Source organism: Dipodomys merriami, unplaced genomic scaffold, assembly GCF_024711535.1.
Source record: "Dipodomys merriami isolate MVZ:Mamm:240054 unplaced genomic scaffold, mDipMer1.0.p SCAF_37, whole genome shotgun sequence".
NCBI lineage: Eukaryota > Metazoa > Chordata > Mammalia > Rodentia > Heteromyidae > Dipodomys > Dipodomys merriami.
In genome coordinates this window covers 3,558,443-3,585,978 of record NW_027205270.1, presented here as the reverse complement: position 1 = coordinate 3,585,978, position 27,536 = coordinate 3,558,443, and the positions used below count along the sequence as shown (strand labels likewise).

The window sequence follows — 27,536 nt, the reverse complement described above, 5'->3', positions numbered from 1 at the left end:
GGGGAGGTGGGCCGGAGGGGGGGGGGGGACGGTGGCGGGGCAGGGGGGAGGGGAGGGAGAAGAACGCGGGGTCCCCAGATGAAGCCCAGCGGAGCGCTCTCCACCCCACCCCACCCCGGAGAGCGCAATGGGGGGGGGCTCCACTCCGAGAAACTTCCGTGGTTTCAGCCCCAGGGCCCTGAGCTCGCGTGTGATGTCAAATGCTTACGGTGCCATCACCCGCGGGCACCCGAGGGTACCAGGGAGCCCAAATGGGCCCAGGGGGCTTCAGTTGCTGTCTCCAGACCCTGCCGTTGGACTCGAGTTGGCCGGGGCTGTGTACTCCAGCGGGGGATGTGGAGGAAGGGCTGGGGCGGGCGGGGGGCGGGCAGCCTCCCCTCGCCTCGGGCACTGTCGCCCGGACCACTCCGCGGTCCCGGGGCCGCTGGCAAGCCCAGCTACCTGGTCCCTGCTGCCCGGGCCCCCCCAGCCTGCGGGAAAAGAACGCTTCGTGGAGCCTGGAGGGTCAGAGAAAGAGGAGGAGGTGGCTCTGCCGGCCGCGGCCAGCTCCACCAGGGACAGGGGGGAGACCTAGGGGAGGGAACTGGCCAGGCAGGAATGGAGGGAGAACGCGGAATGTGGGAGGGCTCAGGGGACGGGGGAGGGGCCGGCGCCAGGGGGGAGCAAGGGGGGGTCCAGTCTCCCCTGGCCGAGCACTTTTTTTTTTTTTTTTTTTTGGAATCACTAAAACTAATCTCCAGGACCAGGACTCTTCTCCCAGCCTCTAGGGCCCTGCCAAAGGTAGGGGAGTCGTCGCGCTGAGGGGACTGCAGGAAGGGGAGTTGGGGATGAAGAGGATGGTGGAGGGACCAGAGGATGGTGGAGGGACCAGAAACAAGGGATGATGTGAGTGAGATGGGGTCGGAGGGAAGTCAACCAAACCGAGTTTTCTTATCGTCCAAGAGGAGTGCTATCCCAGGAGGGTGGGCAGAAGCAGATACTTGGAATGGGGGCTGCATGGGACTTCCATATAGGGCGGCTGGGAGGGTCCTAATGCTGGGGGGGCTCTGCTGAGCGGCTCTACCCCTGGGCCCCCGAGGCAAAATATGCCCCAGAACAAAGCTGTCTTTTGAGCTGTTTGTCTGGGATAGGGGAAGTATTGGGGGGGGGGGGGGGCTGGCTGAAGAGGGGCTGCTCTCAGCCCTGGACAGAGAAGGCCTTGGCTGAGAACTGTAACCAGCTCTGGCCACTGGGTTGCCGGGTGACAGCGGGCAGTTGTGTTGGCAGGAAGCTTGGATAACCGCACCCTAAACGCTCTAGAGAATGGAGTCGGATGGTCCTGGCCCCCTTGACCCTTCAGGGCATCAGGAAGCTAATGTGCTGGGAAAGGTGTGCTGAGGATTCTCCATGTGCACTGGGCCCATATAGGAATCTGCTAGAAATCTCATTCAAAGGATCGGAGATCTAAGGATCTTGTAGGCTCTCTTCTCCTGCCTCTCTCTACAAGCAGTACAGCTTATCTGCATCTCTGTGGCTGAATGGAGTCATCTGGTCATGGCTCTGGTAGCTGCTCCTGGGCTCTTGTCCCTTCCTCTCCTATCCAGGTGTTTTCTGCGCCTCTCCCTCATTCTGGGACACTGTGTGCTTGTTGTCTCTCCACCACCTTCTTCTTCTTCAGCACGTTTCTTTCTGTTTTCCTCCATTCCCACAGTCTCCTTCGGCACATCCTGTCCTTCTGGGTCTTCCTTTCTATGTGCCGGTTCTCTATCTTGACCATTTCAGCTTCTCGGTCTCTAACTTCGCTATTTTAATCTCAGATCCCTCAGATTGGTGATGGGGGTAAATGTAGATGATGATGACAGAACTAGAGAAGGACACTGTGGAATGTAAAAACTAATTATAGAAGTCGCATTATTTACAGAAGGGAAGGAAAGACTCCCTCCCGCACCCCCAACCTGGGTCTCTAAGGTTGTGACTCTGTCAGCCCTCATTTAGTGTATGTTCCTCTCTCCTTATCTCTTGAACCTGGAGGCTCCCTCCTCCTCCTCCTCCCTTTCCTGCTCTTCCTCCCCCTACCCGTTCTCTCTTTTCCTCTCTCCCCCTCCTGTCTCCTTCCCTGTCTGCCTTCCAGGCCTCCCTTGCCATGCAACCCATCACTGTCTGGCAGTGGAGCCCATGGGGGCTGCTGCCCTGCCTGCTGTGCAGTTTGAGCTTGGGGTCTCCATCACCTTCCACTGTCACAGAGAAGAAGGCAGGAAGCCAAGGGCTAAGGTTCCGGCTGGCTGGCTTCCCCAGGAAGCCCTATGAGGGCCGTGTGGAGATACAGAGAGCTGGTGAATGGGGCACTATCTGCGATGATGACTTCACACTGCAGGCTGCCCATGTCCTCTGCCGAGAGCTGGGTTTCACAGAGGCTACGGGCTGGACCCACAGTGCCAAATATGGCCCTGGAACAGGTGAGCAATGTTCTAGGCATAACTTGGGTAATATCTAAGTATGGTCAAAGTGCAGAAAGAGGGAACACCAAGAATAACCCATGTCAAGTAAACCCACGGGTGACAAACCAACTAATACAGTTACCTGGAGAGCTCTGTGGCCTTAAGCTACTGAGAGCTTTCTGTGGGCCTCAGGTGTGCCATGTGCGCAATGGCTATAGATGATCTATGAGTTGCTCTCTGTTGCAAAAGTAGAATTCTACAAGGGAAGCTTAGAAAAAAGTGGTCCATGTATGATGAAAGTACTGTTGATTTCATGGGAAGCTGAGAGCAGGAAAATGTCTGGATGTCCCCCAATCAGAAGGGATCACAAATACAAAATCAGGTACAAGCCTGAACTAAAACTAACAAGCAAACCATTGAGATACATTGTATACATGTGTGGAAATGTCACAGTGAAACTCATCTTGTACAATTAATGTATGCTAATTAAAAGAAATCTCTTAGCCAGGCACTAGTGGCTTACACCTATAATCCTAGCTATTCAGAAGGTTGAGATCTGAGGATCAAGGTTCAAAGCCAGCACAGGCAGAAAAGACTCTGAGAACCTTACTTCCAATTAACCAGAAAAAAGCCAAAAGTAGAAGTATGGTTCAAATGGTAGGTACCAGCCTTAAGTGAAAAAGCCAACCAAGCCAGGAACACAAGGTGTTAAGTTCAAACCCTAGTACCAACACAAAGGAAGAATGGGGGGGGGGGAATCTTTTAAGCATTGTTATATACCAAGGAGGGAAGGAGGGAGGGAGGGAAAGTGGAAGGGGGAACATTTGTAACAAGGGTGGGGGTGAATAGGGTACTGTTTAGGAACAATGCAATGCAATCTGCAGCTAATCCCCCAATTCCCACTAATTTACAGCTACATTTTGAGAACAACTGTAGAAAATAGAAATGCTTTCAGGGAAGAGCTGCCCAGATGTGAAAGAGCCAAAAGCCAAGTTTCAAGAGAAATAGCTAAAGAAACCAAGAATTTGGTGTAGAACCAAAAGGCCTTGGAGAGGCCAGGAGTGTATGTAATTCCTGGTGGTAGAGGGCCCGCCCTGCAATATGAGCCCCCACCCTCCACCCCCAGTCTAAAACCTAGTATTGCCAAAAAAAAAAAAAAAAAAAAAAAAAAGCCTTGGGTAACATTTACATAATGGTCGTCTTCAAATATGGGAAGGACATTCATATGGCCTAGGGGTTATTTTCTGGATGGCATCAAAGGGCTGAATCAGACTTGGAGAAAGTCATAAAGATGAATGAGAACTTTCTGATGCCTGTTGGGTCTGCCTGGCAGGAGTGTTAGTCCTGTTGAAATATGAATAAGAGGTCTCTGCACATTTGCTGTGGTAGTTACCTTTGAGGCAGCACTCATCTGAGAAGTCAGGAATGTGCATGTGGTCCACACAGAGAAAACAAGGGACTACATGGCAGCACAAGCAGGATAAGAATATCCTGGGCTGGGAAGGTGGCTCAGTGGTAGAGCATGAGGCCCTGGGTTCAATTCCTCAGCACCACATAAGCAGAAAAAGCCAGAAGTGGCGCTGTAGCTCCAGTGGTAGAGCACTAGCCTTGAGCTGAAGAGCTGAGGGACAGTGCCCAGGCCCAGAGTTCAGGCCCCATAACCAGCAGAAAAAAAAAAAAAAAATGTCCTGTGTGGGAGAATGTGAAGCTGAGGTCAAAGGATCAGTTTGACCCATAGGCTACACTATTAAGAAGCATTCATGTAACTATTGATGGATCAGGACTGATCAGAACCTCATTGTTGATTCTTGGCTTTGTAATCATCCTAATAAATTTTTGAGTATCCCCAGATCAGCTCCAATCATACATAAATGTTATGCCTCCTTTCCTCTTTCACTCAGGTGGGTACTATCCTGTATCTTCCCCCTTTTCTCAACAGAAAAAACAAAATCAAGATCATTCCCACAGTGAGGTATAAAGCTATCATGTTTCCTTTCTCCAGCATCCCCATCACCCCATCCTTACCATCCTTACTTCCCAAATGTCTCCATCTTTTCACCTTCCCTCCACAGGCCGAATCTGGCTGGACAACCTGAGCTGCAGTGGGACTGAACAGAGTGTGGCAGAATGCACCTCTCGGGGCTGGGGCAACAGTGATTGTACCCATGATGAGGACGCAGGGGTCATCTGCAAGGACCAGCGCCTCCCTGGCTTCTCAGACTCCAATGTTATCGAGGTCTGAAGTGTACACACACACACACACACACACACACACACACACACACACACACACACACACACACACACACACACACACACACACGGCCAGAGAAGGCTATGGTGTGGCAATGTGACTATATATAGTTACAGGAGATATCAGAAGGAAGAGGCTCCCACAGTCCCCAGTAGGATAGTTTGGATTGAAAGGAGAGCAAAGAATAGAGCTATAGAGGTACTGCAGAATCCAAGTGGGTTTTGTTTGTTGTTGTTGTTGTTTTAGCATTAGCACTTAAGTGATAATGCCTGGTCTGAGCCTCTCCACCCTCAGCCCTGGTCACCCAGGCTATTCTGTGCTCTTCCTCTCTTCACCTATTCCGGAACATTCCCCTTCTTACTTTCTCCTCTTCCAGAGCCACTTGCTTGTGAAGTTCCCCCCTATTCCAGGCAGGGTCAGGTCTCCCTCAAAGCCCTTAGGCACCCTTGACCATGACCTCAATCATGGCTCCTGAAGGATGGCTGGACATGTGAGAAGTCCTACTGAGATTCCTTTCCCGGCTTGTGGTCCCATGCCCAGGTAGAGCATCACCTGCAAGTGGAGGAGGTCCGACTTCGCCCTGCCGTTGGGTGGGGCAGGCGCCCCCTGCCCGTGACTGAGGGGCTGGTTGAAATCAAGCTTCCTGATGGCTGGTCTCAAGTGTGTGACAAAGGCTGGAGCGCCCACAACAGCCACGTGGTCTGCGGGATGCTGGGCTTCCCCGGTGAGAAGAGGGTCAACACGGCCTTCTACAGGTGAGGGGTGGGGCTGGGGGCGGGGGGGGGGGGGGGGGCTGGAATGGGAATAACAGGGAAGCTGTCCTGACACTGGGCAGCCCAGGGAAATCCGCGGGCCAGGAAGACCTGCAGTGGACACAGTGAGTTCGCGATCGCGGGGAGGGGGGGGGGGGCAGGAGGGTCAATGGTCTTGCTTCTGTGCGGCCAGCAGACAGATTTTGGGCCCAGCAAGCAAGAGCCCCCTCCCCTTCGCAAGGTTGAGGTCAGTGAGGGCGCAGCGGGCCTTGGGGAGCCCCCTCTCCCTCCCCACCCCCTCTCCCGCGAGTTTGAGGTCGGCCCAGCCCGGCCTCCCTGGGGTGAGGCGGCGCCTGGGCATGTCCAGCTCAGGGCCCGGCTGCCCGGATCTAAGGGATCATGGTTGACTAGCGTTTCCCCACCACCAGCAGATCCATCCCAGGGAAACTCCTGAGCGCCAGAGAAACCGTGCACCACTGGCAGTTTGCCCACTGCAGGGAGTCTGGGAGCACCCACCCCTGGGACTCAGAGTGGGGGTGGGGTGAGGTGGGGTGCAGGGGGTTCTCCCAGGGGCGTAACCCCCTCCACCTGCCTTAGAGCCTGGTGTATGCGCTGGCTTCCAGGGTAACAAATCACCCTGGTGAGTGAGTGGCTTTGGGCTTCCAGCCTCCTCCTTCCCTGGAACATCTAATTTTGTCATTTTGAGAGACAGCCCTGGGGAGCCATGCCAGTATTTGGAAAGTGTTCCACCGGTCTCTCTATAATCTTCCATCTTGCAGGACAAGAATGCTCATTTGATTCAGCTGTGCCTTAGGTCAGTTGTGTTGAAAGGCCTCTTGACATCTAGATGATTCCACAGCACATACTGTTTCAGATGTGGTCTCAGCCAGGCAGGGCTGGGCAGAAGTGTTCATCTTTGATGAAAGCATGTCTCCAGTAGGATGGCTTTTTTGTTGATGGAGCATTCCGCTGCTCTGTTGAACTTGCAATCACCTAAATCCAACTCAGTTCTTCCTTTATCCTTAATATTGAAAAGGAAGTCTTTTGGAGCCTAAATATACATTGCGTTTACCCTGCTAAATCCCTTTGGATATATCATTTAAAAACCAGTAAAAAGATAGGACGATCTTCTGAGATAATCTTGAGTCATGACATGATTTTTCATCTGTCATCCCTCCCAGCCTCTCTGGTGGACAGACTGATAGCTATGTCTTCTGGCTTCATCTAATAATTGTGTTTTATTTTTTAAAAAATCATTGCTGAAATACTTAAAGCAAAAAAAAATCTTTCATTGCAAAAATTGCCTCTAGATTTATTCCAAACCTCTATTTTTTTTTGGGGGGGGGGGGGTGGGTCCAGTCGTGGGACCTGAACTCTGGGCCTGGGTGCTGTCCCTCAGCTCTTCAGCTCAAGGCTAGCACTCTACCACTTGAGCCACAGCACCACTTCCGGCTTTTTTTTCTGCTTATGTGGTGCTGAGAAATTGAACCCAGGGCCTCATGCATACAAGGCAAGTGCTCTACCACTGAGCCACCTTCCCAGACAAACCTCTAATTATTTGGAAAGGTTTTGTTGGGTTTCCCCTCACTAAGAATTGAGGAGAAAAATAGAACCCTACAATGGTGTAACTATTATTTCACTATCTTATCTACCATAAAGTCATGGGTGATTTTGATAGTCTTTATTAACAATGTAGATATACATTCTAGCCATCTCTATCTCCAACTTTCATATTTAGTATACCTGTTACAAAGGGATATCCTAGTGGTTGAGTGTATCTTTATTAAAAATCTTTGTAGGTCTCTGAGTTCACCATGTTTCTCCTAACTGCCTAGACTTTCTAATAACTTATTCTTGAATGTTACTTCTCTATACACTGAAGGATCTTTTTTTCTTTTCTCTCTTTCCTTTTTTTTTTTATTGTCAGTCCTGGGCACTGTTCCTGAGCTTCTTTTGCTCAAGACTAGCACTCTACCACTTGAGACACAGCACCACTTCCTGCTTTTTCTGTGTTGTGGTACTGAGGACTTGAACCCAGGGCTCTGTGCATGCTAGGCAAGCACTCCACCATTAAGCCACATTCCCAGCCCTCCCCCCTTCTTTTTGAAAGTCAATACAAACCAGGTGTGATGTTCTTTAATCCCAACTACTTGGGAGGCAGAGGCAGGAGCTTCTATACTTCAGGGCCTGCCCCGGAGCAAAGACCCAGATCTCCAAAACAAAATGTAGACAAAAGAGGAGAATCAGGAAATAAGTTAGGGGCTGGGATGGTGGCTCAGTGGTAGAGCGCTTACCTTGCATGCTAGAGGCCCTGGGTTTGATTCCTCAGCACCACATAAGCAAAAAGAAAAAAGCCGGAAGTGGTGCTGTGGCTCAAGTGGTAGAGTGCTAGCCTTGAGCTGAAGAGCTGAGGGATAGCACCCAGGCCCAGAGTTCAGGCCCCACGACGGACCCAAAAAAAAAAAACAAGAAATAAGTTAAATTTTGAAACGTAAAGATAAAGGTAAGGAGTGCAATGGATAAAAATAAAGCTGGGAAGGGGTGAAACAGGGAGAGTGGGACTGCAGTTCTAAAAACAGAGAAGGCATCAGGTCTACAGACATCTATCTAGACAAGCATTTCCAGGAAGAGACATTTAAATGAAAAAATTCTGGGATGAGAATGGTAAGGAGAAGACATTGTTATTGTTCTCCAGGAAACATTTGTGACTAGGCCAGAGTGAACAAAGGAAAAATGGTAGGAAAGGGAGTATAGGGTGGCATAAGGAAAAAAAGTAAACCAGATTAAGTAGAGCCATTCAGGAACTATGGATTTTGCCCTGTAAAATAAGGAGCCATTGAAGGGTTTTTGGATAGAGGTGTGACACTTGACTTCCATTTTTAATCTATTACTTTGACTTCTTTGTTAATGAACTATAGAAGCAAAAGTAGAAACAGAAAGGCTGGGTAAAACCAGGCACTGATGATTCATATATATAATCCTAGCTACTCAGAAGGCTGAAATCTAAGGATCACAGTTCAAAGTCAGCCTGAGCAAGAAAGTCTATGGGACTCATCTCCATTTAACCACCAAAAAGCCAGAAGTAAGCTGGGCACCAGTGGCTCAAACCTGTAATCCTAGCTACTCAGGAGGCTGAGATCTATGGATCATGGCTTGAAAGCAGCCCAGGCAGGAAAATTGATAAGACTCCTGTCTCCAATTAACTACTCAAAAAAAAAAAAAAAAGCCAGAAATGGAGCTGTGGCTTAAGTGGTAGAGAGCTAGTCTTGAGAAAAACAGCTTAGGGACAGTGCCCAAGCAATGAGTTCAAGTCCCAGGACCAAAGCACGTGTGACACACACACACAAAGCCAGAAGTATAGTGATAGCTCAAGTGGAAGAACACAAGCCTTGAAACAAAAAGCTAAGGGAAAGCACCCAGACACTAGTTCAAGCCCCAGCAGTGGCAGTGATGGGTGTGCGCGTATAAATGTGTGTGTGTGTGCACGCTCGCATGTGTGCACGCACGTATGCGTATACACACACAGAGCAGGGTGGCTAATTTGGATAGAATTGTTCCCTGAAATTCAACTAGAGAAAGTAAAAGCTGATGGTGACCAGTGAGAGAGGTGAAAAAGTGGTTGAATTTTTTTTTTTGGGGGGGGGGGTGTCAGTTACGGGCTTGAATTCAGGGCCTGGACGCTGTCTCTGAGCTCTTTTGTTTAAGGATAGTGCTTTACCACTTTGAGCCACAGTGCCACTCTGGTTTTCTGGTGGTTAATTGGAGAGAAGAGCCTCACAGACTTTCCTGCCCAAGCTAGCTTTGAACCACAATCCCCATATCTCAGCCTCATAAGAAGCTAGGATTACAGGTGTGAGCCACAGCACCCAGCAGGGTTGAATTCTTTATGTAGTTAGAGGGCTGGCAGGATTTGCTTATGGACTCACTGTAGTGTGACAGAAAGAAGAGAGTTACAAATCATTCCAAGATTTTTGTTTTGCCCTCCCTAAGTATAGAATTGGCCTTCCCTGATAAAGAAGGCAGTAGTGGAGCATGTTTCATATAAAGATAGGGATTATGCCGTGAATAGGAACTTGGTTAAATTTGAGGGCTTGAATTTGGTTTGGTTCGATTTTGTGTGCCAGTACTGGGGCTGAAACTCAGGACCTATGTTCTCTGTCAGCTTTTCCCTTCTATCCTCATGGCCAAAGTCCTAACACTTGAACTACGCCTCCACTCTGGGCTTTTGGGCCACTCCAAACATTGATTGACAGATCTCAGCTTCCTGAGTAGTTTGGATTATAAGCATAGGCCTCTGGCACCTGACTAAATTTAACATTCTTAAAGATATTGAAAACTAGTAAGCAGAGTTCAGTTGAATGAAACTATATAAAGTCCCAAGCTAGAGGCATTGTTCAGTGGTACAGCCCTTTCCTAGCATGCTCAAGGACTTGAATTTGACTGCCAGCACAGGGGATTAAAACAAAGAAACAAACCTAGCCAGGCACCAGTGGCTCACACCTATAATTGTAGCTACTCAGGAAGCTGCAATCTGAGGGTCAAGGCCAGCTGAGGCAAGAAAGTCTGTGAGACTCTTATCTCCAATTAACCACCAGAAAACCGGAAGTGGCACTATGTCTCAAGTGGTAGAGTGCTAGCCTTGAGCTAAAGAGCTGAGAGACAGCGTCCAGGCCCAGAGTTCAAGCCCCATGACTGACCAAAAAAAAAAAAAAAAAGCCTGAACAAAGTCAGTAAGAAAATGAGTATAAATTAAAGGGAAAAAATAGTTCAAGGACTGAACCTTGGGGAGTTTAGATACTATTATGTCAGGAAGATAAAATGAAATAGGAATAGTGAGGAAAGGTAGGAAGAAAACCAGAAGAGTGTGGTGACGTGGAATCCACATAAAGAGCTTAGAGAAGGAGAGAGTGACGTACGGAACCAGTGCAGCCAACTGATCTCAAACACACCAGGGCTGGAAAGGAACACTAGATTTATCAGTGTGAACTTCATTGCTGACCCTGACAGAGATAATAATGAGCAGAATGTATTAAACAAGAGTAGAATATATGTACTTAAAAATAATGGAAGAAAGACCTGAATGAAAGAAAAGCAGAGAATAGATCATGTTCATGTCAGGCTTGGTGTCACATGACATGACTGTACTTCTAGCAATCAGGAAGCTGAGGCAGGAGGATCAAGAGTTCAAGGCCGGCCTAGGCTACATAAACTGTATCTCAAAAAAGGGGAGGGGGCTGAAGATGTACCTTGGTGGCAAAGTACTCACCTAGTATGTATAAGATCCTGAATTTGATCAAGTACAAAGGGGGGGGGGGTGAGGAAGCCGGAGAAGAGGAAAAAGGGAGGAAGGAGGAAAGGAAGGAAAGAAGGAAGGAAGAAATAAAAAAGCCAGGCAGACAGGCATCTCTAGGCTTCAAGTTACTATGGACAGCTTTATGGGTAGGCCATGCTTGGGAAGTTAGAGACTCAATAATTGTCTCTAAGTATACCCATCCTTTTTGTCTGTCATGGGGCTTGAACTCTGGACCTTGGGCACTATCCCTGAGCATTTGAGCTCAAGAACACTCTACCACTTGAGCCAAGTGCTACTTCTGATTTGCTGGTGGTTAATTGGAGATAAGAGGCTCATAGACTTTCCTGCCTGGGCTGGCTTTGAACTGCAATCTTCAGATCTCAGCCTCCTGAGTAGCTAGGATTACAGGCGTGAGCCACTGGCACCCAGCTCCATTCTTAAATAACGTTTGTAGAACACAAATATTTGCTGTGAATTTGGAATATCATAATGAATCTAGGATCTGACAGCTGGGGAAGAAGGTGTACTAAAGCACAGAGGTCATTCTTTTGGGCAAAGAGATTGAGAGATTCTCAGGCTCAGTGGTAGAATGTGTTCTAGATCATCTTTTACAAGTCAATTCAGGGGGAGCATTCTCATAGGTAATATAATTATGAAAGTTGGTCAAGATAGCTCTAGACAACTGTCTCCTTCCTCCCTTCCTCCCTTTCTTTCTTTCTTTCTTTCTTTCTTTTTTGGGTCTGGTCGTGGGACCTGAACTCTGGGCCTGGGTGCTGTCCCTCAGATCTTCAGCTCAAGGCTAGCGCTCTACCACTTGAGCCACAGCACCACTTCCGGCTTTTTTCTTTTTGCTTATGTGGTGATGAGGGATCAAACCCAGGGCCTCAGGCATGCAAGGCAAGCTCTCTACCACTGAGCCACCTTCCCAACCCTTTCTTTCTTTCTCTCTTTCTCTCTTTCTTTCTTTCTTTCTTTCTTCCTTCCTTCCTTCCTTTCTTCCTTTCTTCCTTTCTTCCTTTCTTCCTGTCCTGAGGCTTGAACATAGAGCCTGGGCACTGTCCTTGAGCTTCTTTTGCTCAAGACTAGCACTCTATCACTTAGCCAAAGCATCGCTTCTGGCTTTTTCTGAGTAGTTTATTAAGAATCTATCAGACTTTGCTGCTAAAGCTAGCTTCCAACCAAGATCCTCAAATCTCAACCTCCTACTCAGCTAGGATTACAGGCGTGAGCCTGTTGCCAGTACCCAGAAACTATGCTTTTCTTAGAGGGAAAAATTACACCTATTGTCTCATAAAAGAAGCAAGTAAAATTTAGGGAATAAGAAAATCAAGGGGAATTGGGTGGGGGGAGGGGGGAGGCGGGAAAGGGAGGTGAAGGGTAAACAAAGGAGGAGGCTGCAATGCTTGGTAAGAAATGTATGCATTATCCTGCCCATGTAATTGTAGCCCCTCTGTACAGTATGTTCTCAAATAAAATAAAATAAAATTAAAAAAAAAATCACCTAAAAGTGACTATGACATAAAAAAAAAAAAAAAAAGAAAATCAAGGGGCTGGGAATATGGCTTAGTGGTAGAGTACTTGCTGAGCATGCATAAGTCCTGGGTTCAGTTCCTCAGTACCACATAAACAGAAGAAGTCAGAAGTGGTGCTGTGGCTCAAGTGGTAGAGTGGTAACCTTGGGCAAAAGAAGCTCAGGGACAGTGCCCAGGCCCTGAGTTCAAACCCCAGGACTGGCAAAAAAGAAAACAAAAGAAAGAAAATCAGAACCTGATATGTTACCATTTTTTAATGTGTTTTGGTAGCTCTAGTTTAGAACACATTGTAGAATTTTAGGAAAAGGCTGTGTAGATACCTGAACCATTTACTGCTTTTATACAGTGAAACAGATGCTTTAAGAGGTTCAGTGCTATTTAAGAAGTCACTCCAAGCTGGGCATGTTGGCACTGTCCTGTAATCCTACTGTTCAAGAGACTGAGCCAAGAGGATCTCAAATTCGAGGTCAACTTAACCTATCTAATGAGTTCAAGGCCAGCCAGAGCTACCTAGTGACATACTGTTTCAAAAAAAAACTCAAAACAAAACAAAAGACATCCGGATACCAATAGTTTACTCCTATAATCCTAGTTACTCAGGAGGCTGACATATAAAAGTTAGCATTTCAAGGACAGCCTGAGAAGAAAAGTTCACTAGATTCCTCCTCCTCCAAAAAATGAGCAAAATGGGCTGGGGAAGGTGGCTCAGTGGTAGAGTGTTTGCCTTGCATGCATGAGGCTCTAGGTTTGATTTCTCAGCACCACATAAGCAGAAAAAGTCAGCAGTAGTACTGTGGCTCAAGTGGTAGAGTGCTAGCCTTGGACAGTGCCCAGGCCCAGAGTTCAGGCCCCACAACAGACCAAAAACAAACAAAAAAAGAGCAAAACATAGTGTTGGAGGTATGGCTCAAGAGGTAGAACACCATCCTGTCAAATATTAGGTCCTGAGTTCAAGCCCTGGTTCCACAAAATCACTCTTCTTTTTTTCTTGAGACCGTTTCTCTATTAACCCAGGTTAGTCCCAAACTCTCAATCCTCCTGCCCCAGCTTCCTGAGTGCTGGGGTTACAGAGGTGAGTTAGCACACCCAATTTTAGAAGTCACTCTTCTTGTGGTATATGCCTGTAATCTTTGCTACTCAGGAGGTAGAGGCAGAAGGATCACAAAATATGAGGTCAGCTTAGGCAAAATTAGCAAGATCCTATCTCAAAAAGAAACTACGAAGCCAAAGAGCTGGTGGCATAACTCAGATGGTTGAGCTCTTGCCTAGAGGGCTAATGTGCTAAATTCCATCCCTAGTACTACAAAAAGAAATTACTCTTTAGCCCAGTATCAATTTGTCATATTCTTATTGAACTCTTACTGTTGGCCAAAGATGAATGAATGATGATGAATGAAAGATGAATGAATGAATGAAGACAAAGATGAATGAATAATGAGACAGGTGAGCAGGCAGCAGATTGCAGGACATACTATAATGGGAATCATGCTGGGGCATGGCTCAAATACAGAGAAGTTGCCTGAGAAGCATGGGGCCCTGACCTTAGCTTTCAGTTTCACAAAGTAACAGGAAGCCATATAAGCATTTTAATAAAGCTGGGTATGGTACGTCATGCCTGTAATCCCAGCACTCAGAAGGCTGAAGTAGGAAGCTTGACAGTTCTAGGCCAGCTTGGGCTACACAAGAAACCCATTTTCAAAAAAAGCGGGGAAACCAAGCACTGGTGGCTCAGACCTATAACCCTCGCTACCTGTGAGGCTGAGATCTGAAGATGGAAGTTCAAAGCCACCTGAGGCAGAAGAGTCCCTGTGAGATTCCTATCTTCAAAAAAACTACTCAAAAAAGCTGGAAGTGGTGCTGTGGTTCAAGTGGTAGAGTGCTAGCCTGGAGTACAAAGAGACTCAGGGACAGTGCTCAGGCCCTGAGTTAAATCCCCGGGATGCGGGGGAGGGAGTGGGGAAGAGCTAATGAGGAAGTTTGTGATATGACATAATCAGATTTTTGCTCTTAAAGATCATGTTGACTGCATTTCTGATACTGTTCCAGAGAAGAACTCTGAATGGATTGGAGAGATATGTAGGAAGTAAAAGAAGAAAAGAAAAGTCAAGATTGACCCCTAGGTTTTGGATTTTGCCAAGATAATGATGTTTATTTTTTTTAAACTTCATTACATTTTAGATGAGTTGAGATATCTGAATAGAAACACTAAAAAGGCCCTGGAATAAAAAAAGACTGGGTGTAAATGAAGACAGCAGTCATGCTACAGAGAGGTTCCTAAGATGAAAACTGAAGCTGGGTGCTGGGTTTACAACTTAGAAGTTAGAGCAGAGTGATGGGTATGGAGAATCAGAGGGAGTGAGTTAAAGAAACAGTGGAGACTTGAATTTTGCTGTGGGTGAGAGGAAGAGGCATATCTGTAGAGGAAATTTTACACATGCTTTGAAGGACTTGTCTGAGAAGAAGCATTGTGTCTGAGAGAAAAGCATTGCAAGAGATAGAATTTAGAACTGGGGAGAGAGGTCTTAGAGAAGATGAACTGTTGGAAAGAATGTGAAGAAGTTTGTAAGTATAGGTAGGTCTTTACATTTGATGCTTAGAATAAGGAACACAGTAGGGGAAAGAAGGCATATCTCTGAATCAGGAAATGTAATTCAAGACAAATATCAAGCTCAGTGCTAGTAATCCTAGCTACTCAGGAGGCTAAAATCTGAGGATCATGGTTCAAAGCCTACTTGGGCAAGAAAGTCTGTGAGATCTCTTATATTCAATTAGTCACCAATTAGAAGTGGAGCTGTGGTTCAAGTGGTAGAACAGCAGCCTTGAGCAAAAAATCTAAGGGACAATGCCCAAGCCCTGAGTTCCAGGCCTAGTACTTACCCACACATGCATGTACACACACACATGCACACAAAAGACAAATGATGGCACTAATTATAAAAAGGGAATGTGAGAGGCTGGGAAGGTGGCTCAGTGGTGGAGTGCTTGCCCTTGCATTCATGAGGCCCTGGGTTTGATTCCTCAGTACCACATAAGCAGAAAAAGCCCAAATAGGCACTGTGGCTCAAGTAGTAGAGTGCTAACCTTGAGCTGAAGAGCTAAGGGACAGCGCCCAGGCCCAGAGTTCAGGCTCCATGACCGACAAAAAAAAAAGGGGGTGGGGACAGAATGTGAATAACCTTTACTCCTTTATATCTTATGTGATATATACATATAATATTTATAAGATGAAAAGTTCCAGTCTATGTACACAAACACACATACACTTTATTTAGTTTTAAACTTAGAGTCGTGGTGAAGGGGTTGGTGATATATGTATGTGTGTGTGTGTTGCTAGAGATTGTACCCAGGGTTTTTGGGTTTTTTTGTTGGGCATGGGGCTTGAACTCAGAGCCTAGGTGCTGTCCTTGCGCTTTTCTTCTCAAGGCTAACACCCAGCACTTTGAGCCACAGCTCACTTCTCGTTTTCTGGTGGTTAATTGGAGATAAGTCTCATGGACTTCCCTGCCTGGGCTGGCTTTGAATCACAGTCCTCAAATCTCAGCCTCCTGAATAGCTAGGATTATTGGCATAAGCCATTGGTGCCAGGATTTTAGATGTATCCCTAACTCATGAGGCACTTTTAAATTTCTAAATAACAGTGACTTCTTCTGAGTATTACTCTAAAAATGAAAATGTGTTTATCAGTCAACAAAAAGGTGCCAGATTTATTTCATTTTAGACATTTTTTAATAAAAGGTCCTTGGAGACGTTTCATACCATAGTTATAGGTGAATGGTTCTACACTCTAGCAATGCCTTAGAAAAGGAACCTGGGGAAGTGGCACTGTGGCAGAGCGCTCGCCTTGAGCTGAAGAGCACAGGGACAGTGCCCAGGCCCAGAGTTCAAGCCCCACGACCGACCAAAAAAAAAGAAAGAAAGAAAAGGAACCTGGAAGTTGTAGAATCTTTATCAGGAATTGTGGCCACAGTGTATGTTTTGACAAAGACTGACAAAGCATAGCCACAGGAAGAAGCTAGGGCAGGAAATGCCAAACAGCTTCTGACCTGCTTCAAGTATATACATTAAAATCTCTTGACACAGAACACCATGTCAAAATGAGAAACTGCATAACAGGAAGGAACATGGTCAAAAAAGGACAACAAAGATGATAATAAGCCTATAAGAACATACTGATAAGACTTGCATTCATCTGTACAAAGTTGCATAGGACAAAGTAGAGCTGTAATGAAAGTCTTCAAAATTAAATAACAAATGAGAGAAGAAACAGGCCTGGTTTCTGTTTCAGTTAAGACCTAAGGAAATCTCTTGGCGAATGAAACAAGTCAATTATTTAAGCCAATTAAAAAGAAATAAGATTTATTCCCCAGAAGTAAATTGGGAAGATGAGCTCACCTTTTGAATGACCAAAGGACATGGGATTAGATATGGAACCTTCTCAGATGTCCAGCCTTAGTCCTGGTACAGCAACCTCAGCCCTGAACAATAATACTAGAGGAGCTGGGAAGGTGGCTCAGTGGTAGAGCGCTTGCCTTGCATGCCGGAGGCCCTAGGTTTGATTCCTCAGCCACATAAGCAAAAAGAAAAAAGCTGGAAGTGGCGCTATGGCTCAAGTGGTAGAACACTAGCCTTGAGCTGAAGAGCCGAGGGACAGCGCCCAGGCCCAGAGTTCAGGCCCCCAAAAAACAAACAAACAAAAAAACCCAATAATACTAGAGCCTTTCTTGGAGAGAGAATCTAAGAAAAAAAATTGGAAAAGATACAGTCTGCCTCCTTAGGCCTGACCCTGGCTAGTTGTTTCAGACTGGTCAGTAGCACAATCTGAGCAGTTTTAACATCCTCACCTTTAGCTACCCCCTGAGGTTTACCACCACCTGGACCTAGGATTCTTCATTCCTCATCTGCCTTAGTCCAATTTTTCAAGGTCCTGGCATTAGCACACGATCACTTCTGAGCCTACTGCCTCCACTGTTGCTCATCCACCTGCTCCTATATTCTTGAGGCCAAACAGCCTTGAAAGTAGGGCCTTGGGAATATGTGATGATGTCATATCCTGCCATCAGGAACTCTGCTGAGAAAGAAACCTTGCCTGTTGTCACTAGTACTTTCCACTTGTTTCTACACTGATCCTGATTCCTATTGTCTTATCCTCACAGAAAGTTGAGGAAGCGAGCAGCCAAAGCCTCAGCCAAACGCCCCAAGTCCCTTGGAAGGTAATGGGGCAAAAGCCCCGGGACCTCCTGCTTGCCACTCAGGCCCCAGGAGGTGGATGGATGGATGGTAGCCTATCCATGTCCATCCCATAACCCAAGCTGATGGATCAGGAATGTGGTTGGAAATGGCCATTCCTGAGAGAGGGAGGGAGGCAGGCATGGGAATGGACAAGCTTGATCCTGGGGAACACAAAGGGAAAGAAATGTAGGATGGTTGAGGAAAAGCCTTCCATCCTTACATTTCCCTAACACAGTCTAGACAGTAGCCTTAGCCACCCGCATTCCTCCTCCTGCCTACCAACTCCTCACTTCCCTTAGTTTGCCCACATTCTTAGTTTCTCTCCTCCCTTGAACTTTGCTTTGACCTTCTTACCTATCTTCGGTCTGGATTTCTCTAATTCCATTACCATGGGTATTACTGAATCCAGAGAGCACTATGAGTTGCTGAAGTATATACACATCTTCATAGTGTTCAGCAGTCAGTGTGTGCTGGAAATCCAGCCACCCTTCACTCTACCCCTCCCACACTCTGCATGAAGGGCCTTCCAAGGAACAGAGAAAATCATCTTCTGTCTTTCCTGGGCCAAATCTCTAATGATTACCTCCAGCAATGTCTTTCTCCTTTTTGCAGACAAATCACCAAGTTTAAAGTCAAACCCAAACCCCGAGTGGGTAGGGTGCCAGTCAAGAGGTAAATAAAGTTGGGGTTGGACGGAGAGGTAAAGGAGCAGAGGGAGAATGGGACTGTGGCCCGGGAGGGATCCACAGAGGCCTTTCTGACCGAGAGAACTGACCAAAAGATGGAGGAGGAGCAGCGTTCACAGCCACCTCCCAGATATTTACACAATATGAAGTGAGATCAGCGCTATGTTGTCTCTAGGGAACTATGTTGTCATAGGGTTTTTGTTCTTCTACGTGCTTAAATTCTCCCAGTGAATTCTAGAAGATAATCTAGCACTTTTCTACCTCAAATGCTGTACTTGCCTCTCCTCCAAGAGGTTAAGTTTTCCTAAGGATCAGTGTCTCTGTCCTATCTTTTATTTGGCTATTTGTTTGGGGTTTTTGTTGGTGGTGATGGTTGTGGCTTTAGTTTGGGGGGGGTTGTTTGTTTTTTGTTTTTCTGTCGGTTGTGGGGCCTGAACTCTGGGCCTGGGCGCTGTCCCTCAGCTCTTCAGCTCAAGGCTAGTACTCTACCACTTGAGCCACAGTGCCTATTTGGCTTTTTCTGCTTATGTGGTACTGAGGAATCAAACCTAGGGCCTCATTCATGCAAGGCAAGCACTCTACCACTGAGCCACTTTCCCAGCCCTAGTTTGTGTTTTTAATAAATGCTACCAGTTTACTTGAGATACCATAAGATTCAGGATCCCCCTTTAGAACCTTTCAAAGAATGGAATGAGATTCACAGCGCCCGATTCTCTTGCTTGGTTTATAATCTCCCAGCTTCATAATTTTCTTCCTGAGTTAATTCAGAACTCATGGGAGTGGAAAACTTCTGACCCTTTCATTCTAACTTATCTCTAAATGCAGTTTGCACATGAAAACTTTCTCCCTGATAACTTCTTCAGCATATGCATTCCTTTCTAGGAAACTGTCCCCTCCTCTCTGCAGCAAGTTCTAGGTTTATCCAGTGATCCTGTGGGCCACCAGCTTCTCCCTCCAGTCACTGCAAACCAACTTGACATTTGAGGGTGTTCTTTCAGTGCCTTTCTAGCTTAGGGTCATCATTGCTCAACATGGCCATACTCTGGCCTTCCCTGGTCCCTACATTAAAGCATATATTTTTTTATTGTTTTTTTTTTCCTGTAATGGCCTCTTTGACTTTTATTTTCAGCTGAACAGGACTTTAGAAGAGTGCCTGATCTCTTTGATCTTCACGATCCATTTCTTCTGAGCTCCCAAAGGTATTCTGAAGAGTCTTCAAGCTCCCCTAGCCTGTTTTGTATTACAAACTTCCTCCTTCTTGCATTTTCCTAGCCAATGGTTTATGTTACTTTTTTCCCTCTGATACCACAGGCAAATTACTGCAGTAATCCACCACCAAATCAACCTCACAGGCCCTTTCAACCAACACCAGCCTCATCTGCTTCCAGGTGTTCTAGAAGAGGGTACACCTCTCTCCTCCACACACCTTTCTGAATCTCTATCAGCATCTTTTTTAAAAGCCACTTTCCTTACTTCTCTCAAGCATCTCTACAGTATTTCCGAACATTAACATCTCTGTTTAATTCTATTTTCTTGCTCAGACAGCTGTGGGAAAATATTATGTTGAAATTCTAGAAGCAGGGACTCCCTTATTAAAGACATCTACAGCTTGGCTCAGGCCCCAGGTTGTCTCTGCCATTTTGTTTTATTCACATCCACCTTCCTTTTCTGGCTATGTAGCTCCTCCAACTTTTGTCTGTGCTACATTGAGATGTCTTCCTTCTTGCATATGCCAGTACAAATCCTTCCTGTGGTCGCCACCAGCTGCACTCATCGTACTGTCAGTTTCTGGCCTAGAAGTCCCTTGGCCTCTGAGAAACCATTCAGATTTAAGACTTCCTCCGTTCTGTACATCTTGACTCATTTGGTTATTCTAGTCTAGTTATTCTAAAAGGGTTAGCACACTGACTTTTCAGGCTTCCTGTTTATGTCCGCCACTCCCTCCTGACCATCTCTTCAAGCTAGGCAGCCCTGGCTTCCCATTTGTTTTTCACAGAAGCTTTAGTCTTGGGGTTTTTAGGACCTGAAGCATGAAACCACTGAGAACAAGCTTTTTAGGCAAGTTAGGTCCAGCTGTCCTTGCCCTAGGGTGGTTCTGCTGCATAAGGTCCACAAGGACCCTCCTATCTGGGTTGTGGAGTCTTTCAGCCTACACACTCAGCAATCCTTTTGTCCCTCCCAGGGAAGCACAGAAGGGGAAGAATGGATACAAGGTCATGAAAGGCTGTGGATGTTGGGGTCACTGGCTCACTCTTCTAATCATAGTTACTCAGGAAGCTGAGATTAGAGAAACATGGTTCAAAGCCAGTCTGGGCAGGAAAGGTTGTAAGAATCTTATTTTGAATTCACCATCAAAAAGTCAAAAGTAGAGCTGTGGCTGGAATAGTAGAGTGCTAGTCTTGAGCAAAAAAAAAAAAAAAAAAAGCTCAGAGACGATGCTCAGGCCCTGAGCGGTTCAAGCCCAAGTTGTAGAAGGGAGGTGGGAAAACAACTGTTTTACCTTACTACACCTTACTCCTGTCCTCCCAGGCTGCTGGCCCAGAGGCAGCAACACTTCTTTGGTCTGCATGGGGTGGCATGCGTGGGCACGGAAGCCCATCTCTCCCTCTGTTCCTTGGAGTTCTATCGTGCCAATGACACCACCAGGTGCCCTGGGGGAGCCCCTGTGGTGGTGAGCTGCGTGCCTGGCCCTCTCTACACAGCATCCACTGGCCAGAAGAAGCAACCGCAGTCGAAGCTTCAGGGAGAGGTGTGTGAGCCTGTGAATGTTCTTGTTGTTTTGTGGTAAGGGCCTCACATATGCTAGGCAAATGTTCTACCATTGAGCTACACACACACACACACACACACACACACACACACACACACACACACACACACACACACACACACACACACACACACACACACACACACACACACACACACACACACACGCCCAGCCCAAGAAAGAAAGTGACTGTGACTACCCTAGGTGAAGAACACCCTCCCCACACACACACACCACCAACCCCCCCCCCCCAAAACCAGGCCACCCCCTTGCTAAGCACAGCCTTGACCTTTAAGGGCAGAGAGGCATCTTCCAGGGGTTGGCTACAGACCTGCCAGCACCGTTCCCTCCCACCAAACTGGCATTCATCTCCCTGGTCTGCTTAGCCATCTGAGGCTGACGTTTCTGTTCACTTCTCTTGAGCACCTCTCTCTCTTTCTTCTACAGGCCCGTGTACGTTTAAAGGGTGGAGCCCATCCTGGTGAGGGCAGGGTAGAAGTCCTAAAAGCTGGCACCTGGGGTACAGTCTGTGACCGCAAGTGGGACCTCCAGGCAGCCAGTGTCGTGTGTCGGGAGTTGGGCTTTGGCACCGCTCGAGAGGCTCTGACTGGTGCTCGCATGGGGCAGGGTGAGTGGGCAGATGATGGGAAGGCATGAGTAGACGGTTCACACTCCTGGGGTTATATTCCTCAGGAAGGGGTCCCCTGGCCAATGAAGTTACAACCTCCCCAGCTTTGACTTCTGACCCTAGGCATGGGCGCCATCCACTTGAGTGAAGTTCGGTGTTCTGGCCAGGAGCCCTCCCTCTGGAAATGTCCCTACAAGAACATTACAGCTGAGGACTGTTCCCATAACCAGGATGCTGGTGTCCGATGCAACCTACCCTACACTGGGGTGGAGACCAAGGTCAGTCCTATTTGCCACCTTGGGTAAAGCCTCTATCTCTCATTCTATCTGGTCATGGCCTCCACCCTCCAGCCTGGTGGCTCCTAGCTCATTGCCCCAACCCCACCATCCCACAGCTCCCACCTGCCACCAGCACTCGTATCCCTCTCCATCACTCTTCAGACACAACCCTGCTACAGATTCCCAACCGCTTACTCCCCAAACCCCTTATCTGTGCTTCTATTTTGTATCACTACAGATCAGACTTAGTGGGGGCCGCAGCCGATATGAGGGGCGAGTTGAGGTGCAAACAGGAGGACCTGGACATCTTCGCTGGGGTCTCATCTGTGGAGATGACTGGGGAACACTGGAGGCCATGGTGGCCTGTAGGCAACTTGGTCTGGGCTATGCCAATCACGGCCTGCAGGTAAATAGGGAGGAGAAGAGGAAAGCCAAAGCTATTGTCTCCAAAGCCTGTTTGAGGAAAAGGACTGGGGAAATTAGTCCCTTGTCCCAGGAGGCTAGATGGTGGGGGGGTCTCACAGAAACATTTGCGTATGTCCCCAGGAGACCTGGTACTGGGACTCAGGGAATATCACTGAGGTGGTGATGAGTGGAGTGCGTTGCACAGGGACCGAGCTGTCCCTGGACCAGTGCACCCATCACAGCAGTCACATCACCTGCAAGAGGACGGGCACCCGCTTCACAGCTGGAGTCATCTGTTCTGAGAGTGAGTGAAGGGTGGGTGGGGGACTGCGAGCCAGCAAAGAAAGTCTCTGGGTCATCCCTTTGGAGGGAGACAGGGGTTGTGAAGGAAGGATATTCCTTCTCCATGGCAAACCAGTCTCACTCTAGGGATGGGCTCACTCCCTCTTACCCTCCCATCGGAAGTGATTTCCACCACTCTCCTTCCTTTCTAATGCAGCTGCCTCAGATCTGCTGCTGCACTCTGCCCTGGTGCAGGAGACAGCCTACATCGAGGACCGGCCCCTGCACATGCTGTACTGTGCTGCTGAAGAGAACTGCCTGGCCAGCTCTGCCCGCTCGGCCAACTGGCCTTATGGCCACCGGCGTCTACTCCGATTCTCCTCTCAGATCCACAACTTGGGACGGGCTGATTTTAGACCCAAGGCTGGTCGCCACTCCTGGGTGTGGCATGAGTGTCATGGGTAAGAGGATGGAGGGGGTCAGGTAGAAGGGCGAGCCATAGGAGCTGGGGCAAGCCTGATGGGGAGAGGATAAACAGGAGTGTCCTTGTTCCCACAGGCATTACCACAGTATGGACATCTTCACTCACTATGATATCCTGACCCCCAATGGCACCAAGGTGGCTGAGGGCCACAAAGCTAGTTTCTGTCTAGAAGACACCGAATGTCAGGAGGGTGAGTTGGGGCCTGGAGTGGACTCCAGCATCTCCAAAACACAGCCTTTCCTGTCACTGACATGTCAATCTCTTCAGATGTCTCCAAGAGGTATGAATGTGCCAACTTTGGAGAGCAAGGCATCACTGTGGGTTGCTGGGATCTCTACAGGCACGATATTGACTGCCAGTGGATTGACATCACAGATGTGAAGCCAGGAAACTACATTCTCCAGGTGCCTGGAATCTGGGGCTTCCATTGCATAGGGGAAGAGGAGGGTGGTTTAAAGAAACCTCGGGATTTGATTATAGTTGGGTCAAGGGGTCCTTCTCACTCACAGGTGGTCATCAACCCAAATTTCGAAGTAGCAGAGAGTGACTTCACCAACAACGCAATGAAATGTAACTGCAAATATGATGGACACCGTATTTGGGTGCACAACTGCCACATTGGTATTTAGTGGGATGGGGCAACCCGAAAGATTTTGGGGGATGAGAGGGAAATGCTTTCCCTAAGTGGTTTCTGTGCCTTCTCACCCACTTCTCTACATCTCAGCCTCTCCATTTCTACTCACCCCTCCCCACAGTGGGTCTGTCTTCCTACCTCTGTGCAGAGTACCACCTACACATACTACCTATCCACTCTGCAGGTGATGCCTTCAGTGAAGAGGCCAACAGGAGGTTTGAGCGCTATCCTGGCCAGACCAGTAACCAGATCGTCTAAGTGCCACCACCCTCCTCTGCAAACCACCACTACCCCCCTCCCCCCAGTGGCAGGAGTCTGAGGCTGCCTTTACCTCAGGAGCTTACCACAGAAGGCCGGAAGTCAGAAGGCCCTTCACATGTATCACCTGAACACTATGGATGTGGAACTTTGTCATCGCCCACCTTCCCAGGCCAGCTGTCAGCATCTGTGGCCGAGCATGGGGAATGTATACCCAGGCCCAGCACCGAGCAGAGCACACAACAAAGATCAGTACCTGAATCACTGCCTGAGCAACAAGTGGCAGCAGCTCATTCTCTTGAATAGAGAGGTCAGGACGGTCAGTTCCTTGTAGCTCTCCTACGTTCAGGGGGAATACAGCTTTACCTCTAGCCTTCTGGTGGGGGAAAATATCCAGCTCCTGCCCCCAACTTTTGACGATAACATGTTACTAGATATAAGTTTATTTTATATAAAAAGTGTTCAATTCTTCGGACCCTAGGGTCGGTACTGGAGTTGGAGGGACCTGCCCCCAATGTTTCACTGACTCCTCTGCCCAGGTGCCCTCAGAACCGAGGCTAGGAAGGCAGGAAGGAAATCAGTGCAGGGGCCCCATACACTTGTTAATCCAGTCATTCTGTGACCTCAGGGGTCACATATAATGTCAGGGTTTCTGATCCCCGTCGGATCCGCACTGCCAGCTGGGATTGAGTCCGAACAGCTTCATACACATCTTCAGCATTTTGTACCAGGTGTTCCCCAATAGCCAAGATCACATCACCAGGCCGTAGACCAGCCCTACGGAGATGGGCAGGGAGTAAAGAGGAAATGGACAACGACAACTCTGTTCACATGCACTCCTCCCCACCCCACTTCAAGAGCAGTCTCTTTTTACCTGTGTGCTGGCGAGCCCAGGATGACTTTATGAATGAGTACACCATGCTGAACATCTGGAAAACTTGGTTCTCGTAGCTGTAGTTCAGCTAGAATGCTGAAAGGGCACGGATCACCCTATTAGCCACACTCAGGAGCTCTCCCCATTTTGGGTTCACTTCATCAACACAATGACAAATGTTTGACCAGGACTTACACTGGGTATCAGAGGTCTGAAGGTACTCACTTTCTGCCTTCTAGCAGTTAGTGGGATAGATATATAGAGGTAACAAACTCCAGATAATACACAGTGCTAAGTCAGTAGCACTAATAGCATTTTCAAATCCTGAGAAGCTTTATGGAAGTAGAACTTAAGCTCAGCCTAGGAGCATAGTTTTGATATTAACTATATAAAACAAAATCAGTATAGATAAAGACATGGGAATAGGAAATCAGAGTATTCCTACAAAAGTGACAATCCAGGTTTAGGCTAATTTAGAGACAAAATACCCTTTAGTACTGCTTTAAATCAAAGCAGTAACAGAATGGAATAGAACTGAGTACCAGATGGAACAAGGTAAGAGAAGCTCTTGTGATAGTAGAAGGCAGCTCATTCTCTAAGATAATGATATAACTAAGAGCAAAGCCTGACAAAAGAGGAGCCAACTATGAACCATTGATCACACTAGTGGTCTTACATATCACTATGCCTTACATTCATACCTGGGAGTAAGAGTCAGCATCATTACCCCAATGTAGCGGCGCTGGGATCCACTGATTCCAAACCAGGAGTCTGTAGAAGGGAGACAAATGAGCTCCATCTAGCTATGTCTTTCCTTCTCCTATTTCCCACCCTCCCTCCTAAAAGTCCCAATAAATACCCCTCCCTTTTTTCCCATCCACCATTTTAAAGGAACCTCTTTCCCACACAAGGCCAGGCTCACTTTTCTTTTCCCCTCGAAGTAGAAATTCTCTAAGGCGATCAGAAGGGATGGCAAAGGAGATTCCAGCTGTGACCTTCATAGTGTTCACACCGATCACCTCCCCATCCTGCAGGGACACAGCCCCCTGTTCCCTAGCCCAAACAGACAGTAGGGGACAGGGACACCTAAACAAGAGTAGTAGGGATTGTTGGGGGGATCTGGTTGGATACTAGAAGATGAAATGACCAGAAATGACCAGACCTCCTTGAGTAGAGGAAAACCCACCCTTCCCACACTGACCTTGGAGTATGGATTCTTGGAAGAATATCACACTCACCAAGTTAACCAGGGGACCCCCAGAGTTTCCAAACTGTACACAAGACAAAGGTGAAAACATGACAAAGATCAGGGAATTCTAAGTCCCAGAGGCACAATCCAAATGTAGGCACATTTTTCAAATCATGTTTTCCTAGCCTGTGGAGTGGCCACATTTTTGCACCCAACCTCTGAACCTAAGTTCATTCACTATATATCAGTTTGTGCTCATAACACACAGACTCTCTCTCCTATCCCACGCTACCTTGTCATTTCTATCATATCAGGACTTACATCAATAGCTGCATCAGTCTGAATGTATTCCACGTTGGTTTGGGGGAGTCCCAGGTCTCTGGCTGGACGCTGAGCGGAGCTGACAATGCCAGATGTGATCGTGTTCTGCAGTGCAAAGGGGCTTCCCATAGCAACAACAAACTCTCCTTGCCGGACATCGGCTGAGCATCCCAGTGGCAGTGTGGGGAGAGGTTCCTAACGGGGAGAGGGTAGGAGAGAAACGTGTCATCCTAGATATGGAAGCAAGTAAACAGCTCCCACCCGATCTGATGTACCCTGACCCCTACCTTGGTCTGAATCCTCAACGTGGCAATGTCTGCCACGGGATCCACAGCTGTGACCATAGCCTCATATGTGTCTCCACTACGTAACCTCACTCGCACCCGGCGCCGATCAGCAACCACATGGGCGTTGGTAACGATCAGCCCATCCGAAGCTACCACGAATCCCGAGCCGTTTGAGATAGGGACTTCGCGGCCCGAGAAAGGGTGCCTGCAATGGGGAGAAGCATGATATGAGGAAGCCCACTCCCTCCGACTCACCTGCCTTCCAGCCCGTGGCTTCTAGACCTCCTGGTCCACCCCACCATTACCGGTCCAGGATCTCAATATAGACCACGGCAGGTGCAGTCTTCTCTACCACATCGGCGATGAAGTTGTACTGGCTCCGAGGAGAGGTGGGCGGCGGGGCAGGGACCGCGGCCAGGACAGATGGAGGACCCCGCCCCCCGCCCCACAGCAACAGCAGCACTGCCCCCCCAGCACCCAGCGCCACCGCCAGCCACACACGCGGACGAGCTCCAGGGGTCTCCGAGACCTCCTGGGTCTGGGGATCTGGGACCCCTGTAGTCCATCGTGCCCAGGAATTCGGGATCCCAGACCTCAGGCATGCCCGTGGTTCGGGGACCCCCTCGGATAACCGAGCCAGGAGCCTGGGAGTCCCACAAGTCAACCGGGCCCGCGGAGCAGGAGTTCCTGACGTCAGCAGAGCCCTAAGGTCAGGGGTCAACAAGGGTCTCTTTCCCCAGAGAAAGCCCCCCAAATCCCGCCAGGCCGGGAGACACCAGCCGGCACCCCGCCACCCCCGGAGGCTCCAGCCGGTACCCCGCCACGCCCTCAGTGCAGCCATGAGCTCCGCCTCGGCTGCCTTCTCGCCCGCCCTGCTCGGAGGCGGTGCTCAGGCCTGGAGCCGGAGGACGGCTGGACGCAAGGCACGGCGGTACTTGAAGTCCTCTAGCAGTGCACGCTGGG

The 27,536-nt window shown here is 48.2% G+C and overlaps 2 protein-coding genes across 5 annotated transcripts; one reads left to right on the top strand and one right to left on the bottom strand.

Moving 5' to 3' along the window:
• The first annotated feature begins 116 nt into the window (after positions 1–116).
• Positions 117–24,377, top strand: Loxl3 (lysyl oxidase like 3). Of its 4 annotated transcripts, none has more exons than XM_069989060.1 (14): positions 117–780; positions 2,111–2,435; positions 4,490–4,653; positions 5,212–5,426; positions 20,693–20,912; positions 21,381–21,561; positions 21,685–21,839; positions 22,078–22,245; positions 22,386–22,548; positions 22,744–22,987; positions 23,085–23,200; positions 23,278–23,414; positions 23,520–23,631; positions 23,829–24,377. In XM_069989060.1, exons 1-14 carry the CDS (start codon positions 334–336, stop codon positions 23,900–23,902), a joined length of 2,721 nt encoding a protein of 906 aa, XP_069845161.1. In that variant the 5' UTR covers positions 117–333; the 3' UTR covers positions 23,903–24,377. The 4 variants fall into 4 exon arrangements, with proteins under 4 accessions (XP_069845161.1, XP_069845164.1, XP_069845163.1 ...); XM_069989063.1 differs by having other exon boundaries at positions 622–780; positions 2,011–2,435; XM_069989062.1 differs by lacking the exon at positions 117–780 and adding an exon at positions 810–885 and having other exon boundaries at positions 2,011–2,435.
• On the bottom strand, positions 24,342–27,456 carry Htra2 (HtrA serine peptidase 2). The gene is made up of 8 exons (XM_069989065.1): positions 26,879–27,456; positions 26,574–26,778; positions 26,287–26,481; positions 26,015–26,047; positions 25,699–25,804; positions 25,478–25,547; positions 24,777–24,872; positions 24,342–24,679 (listed from the first exon to the last, which is right to left on the bottom strand). The coding sequence occupies exons 1-8, from the start codon at positions 27,412–27,414 to the stop codon at positions 24,514–24,516; spliced, it is 1,407 nt and encodes a 468-aa protein (XP_069845166.1). The 5' UTR covers positions 27,415–27,456; the 3' UTR covers positions 24,342–24,513.
• Positions 27,457–27,536: the final 80 nt, after the last annotated feature.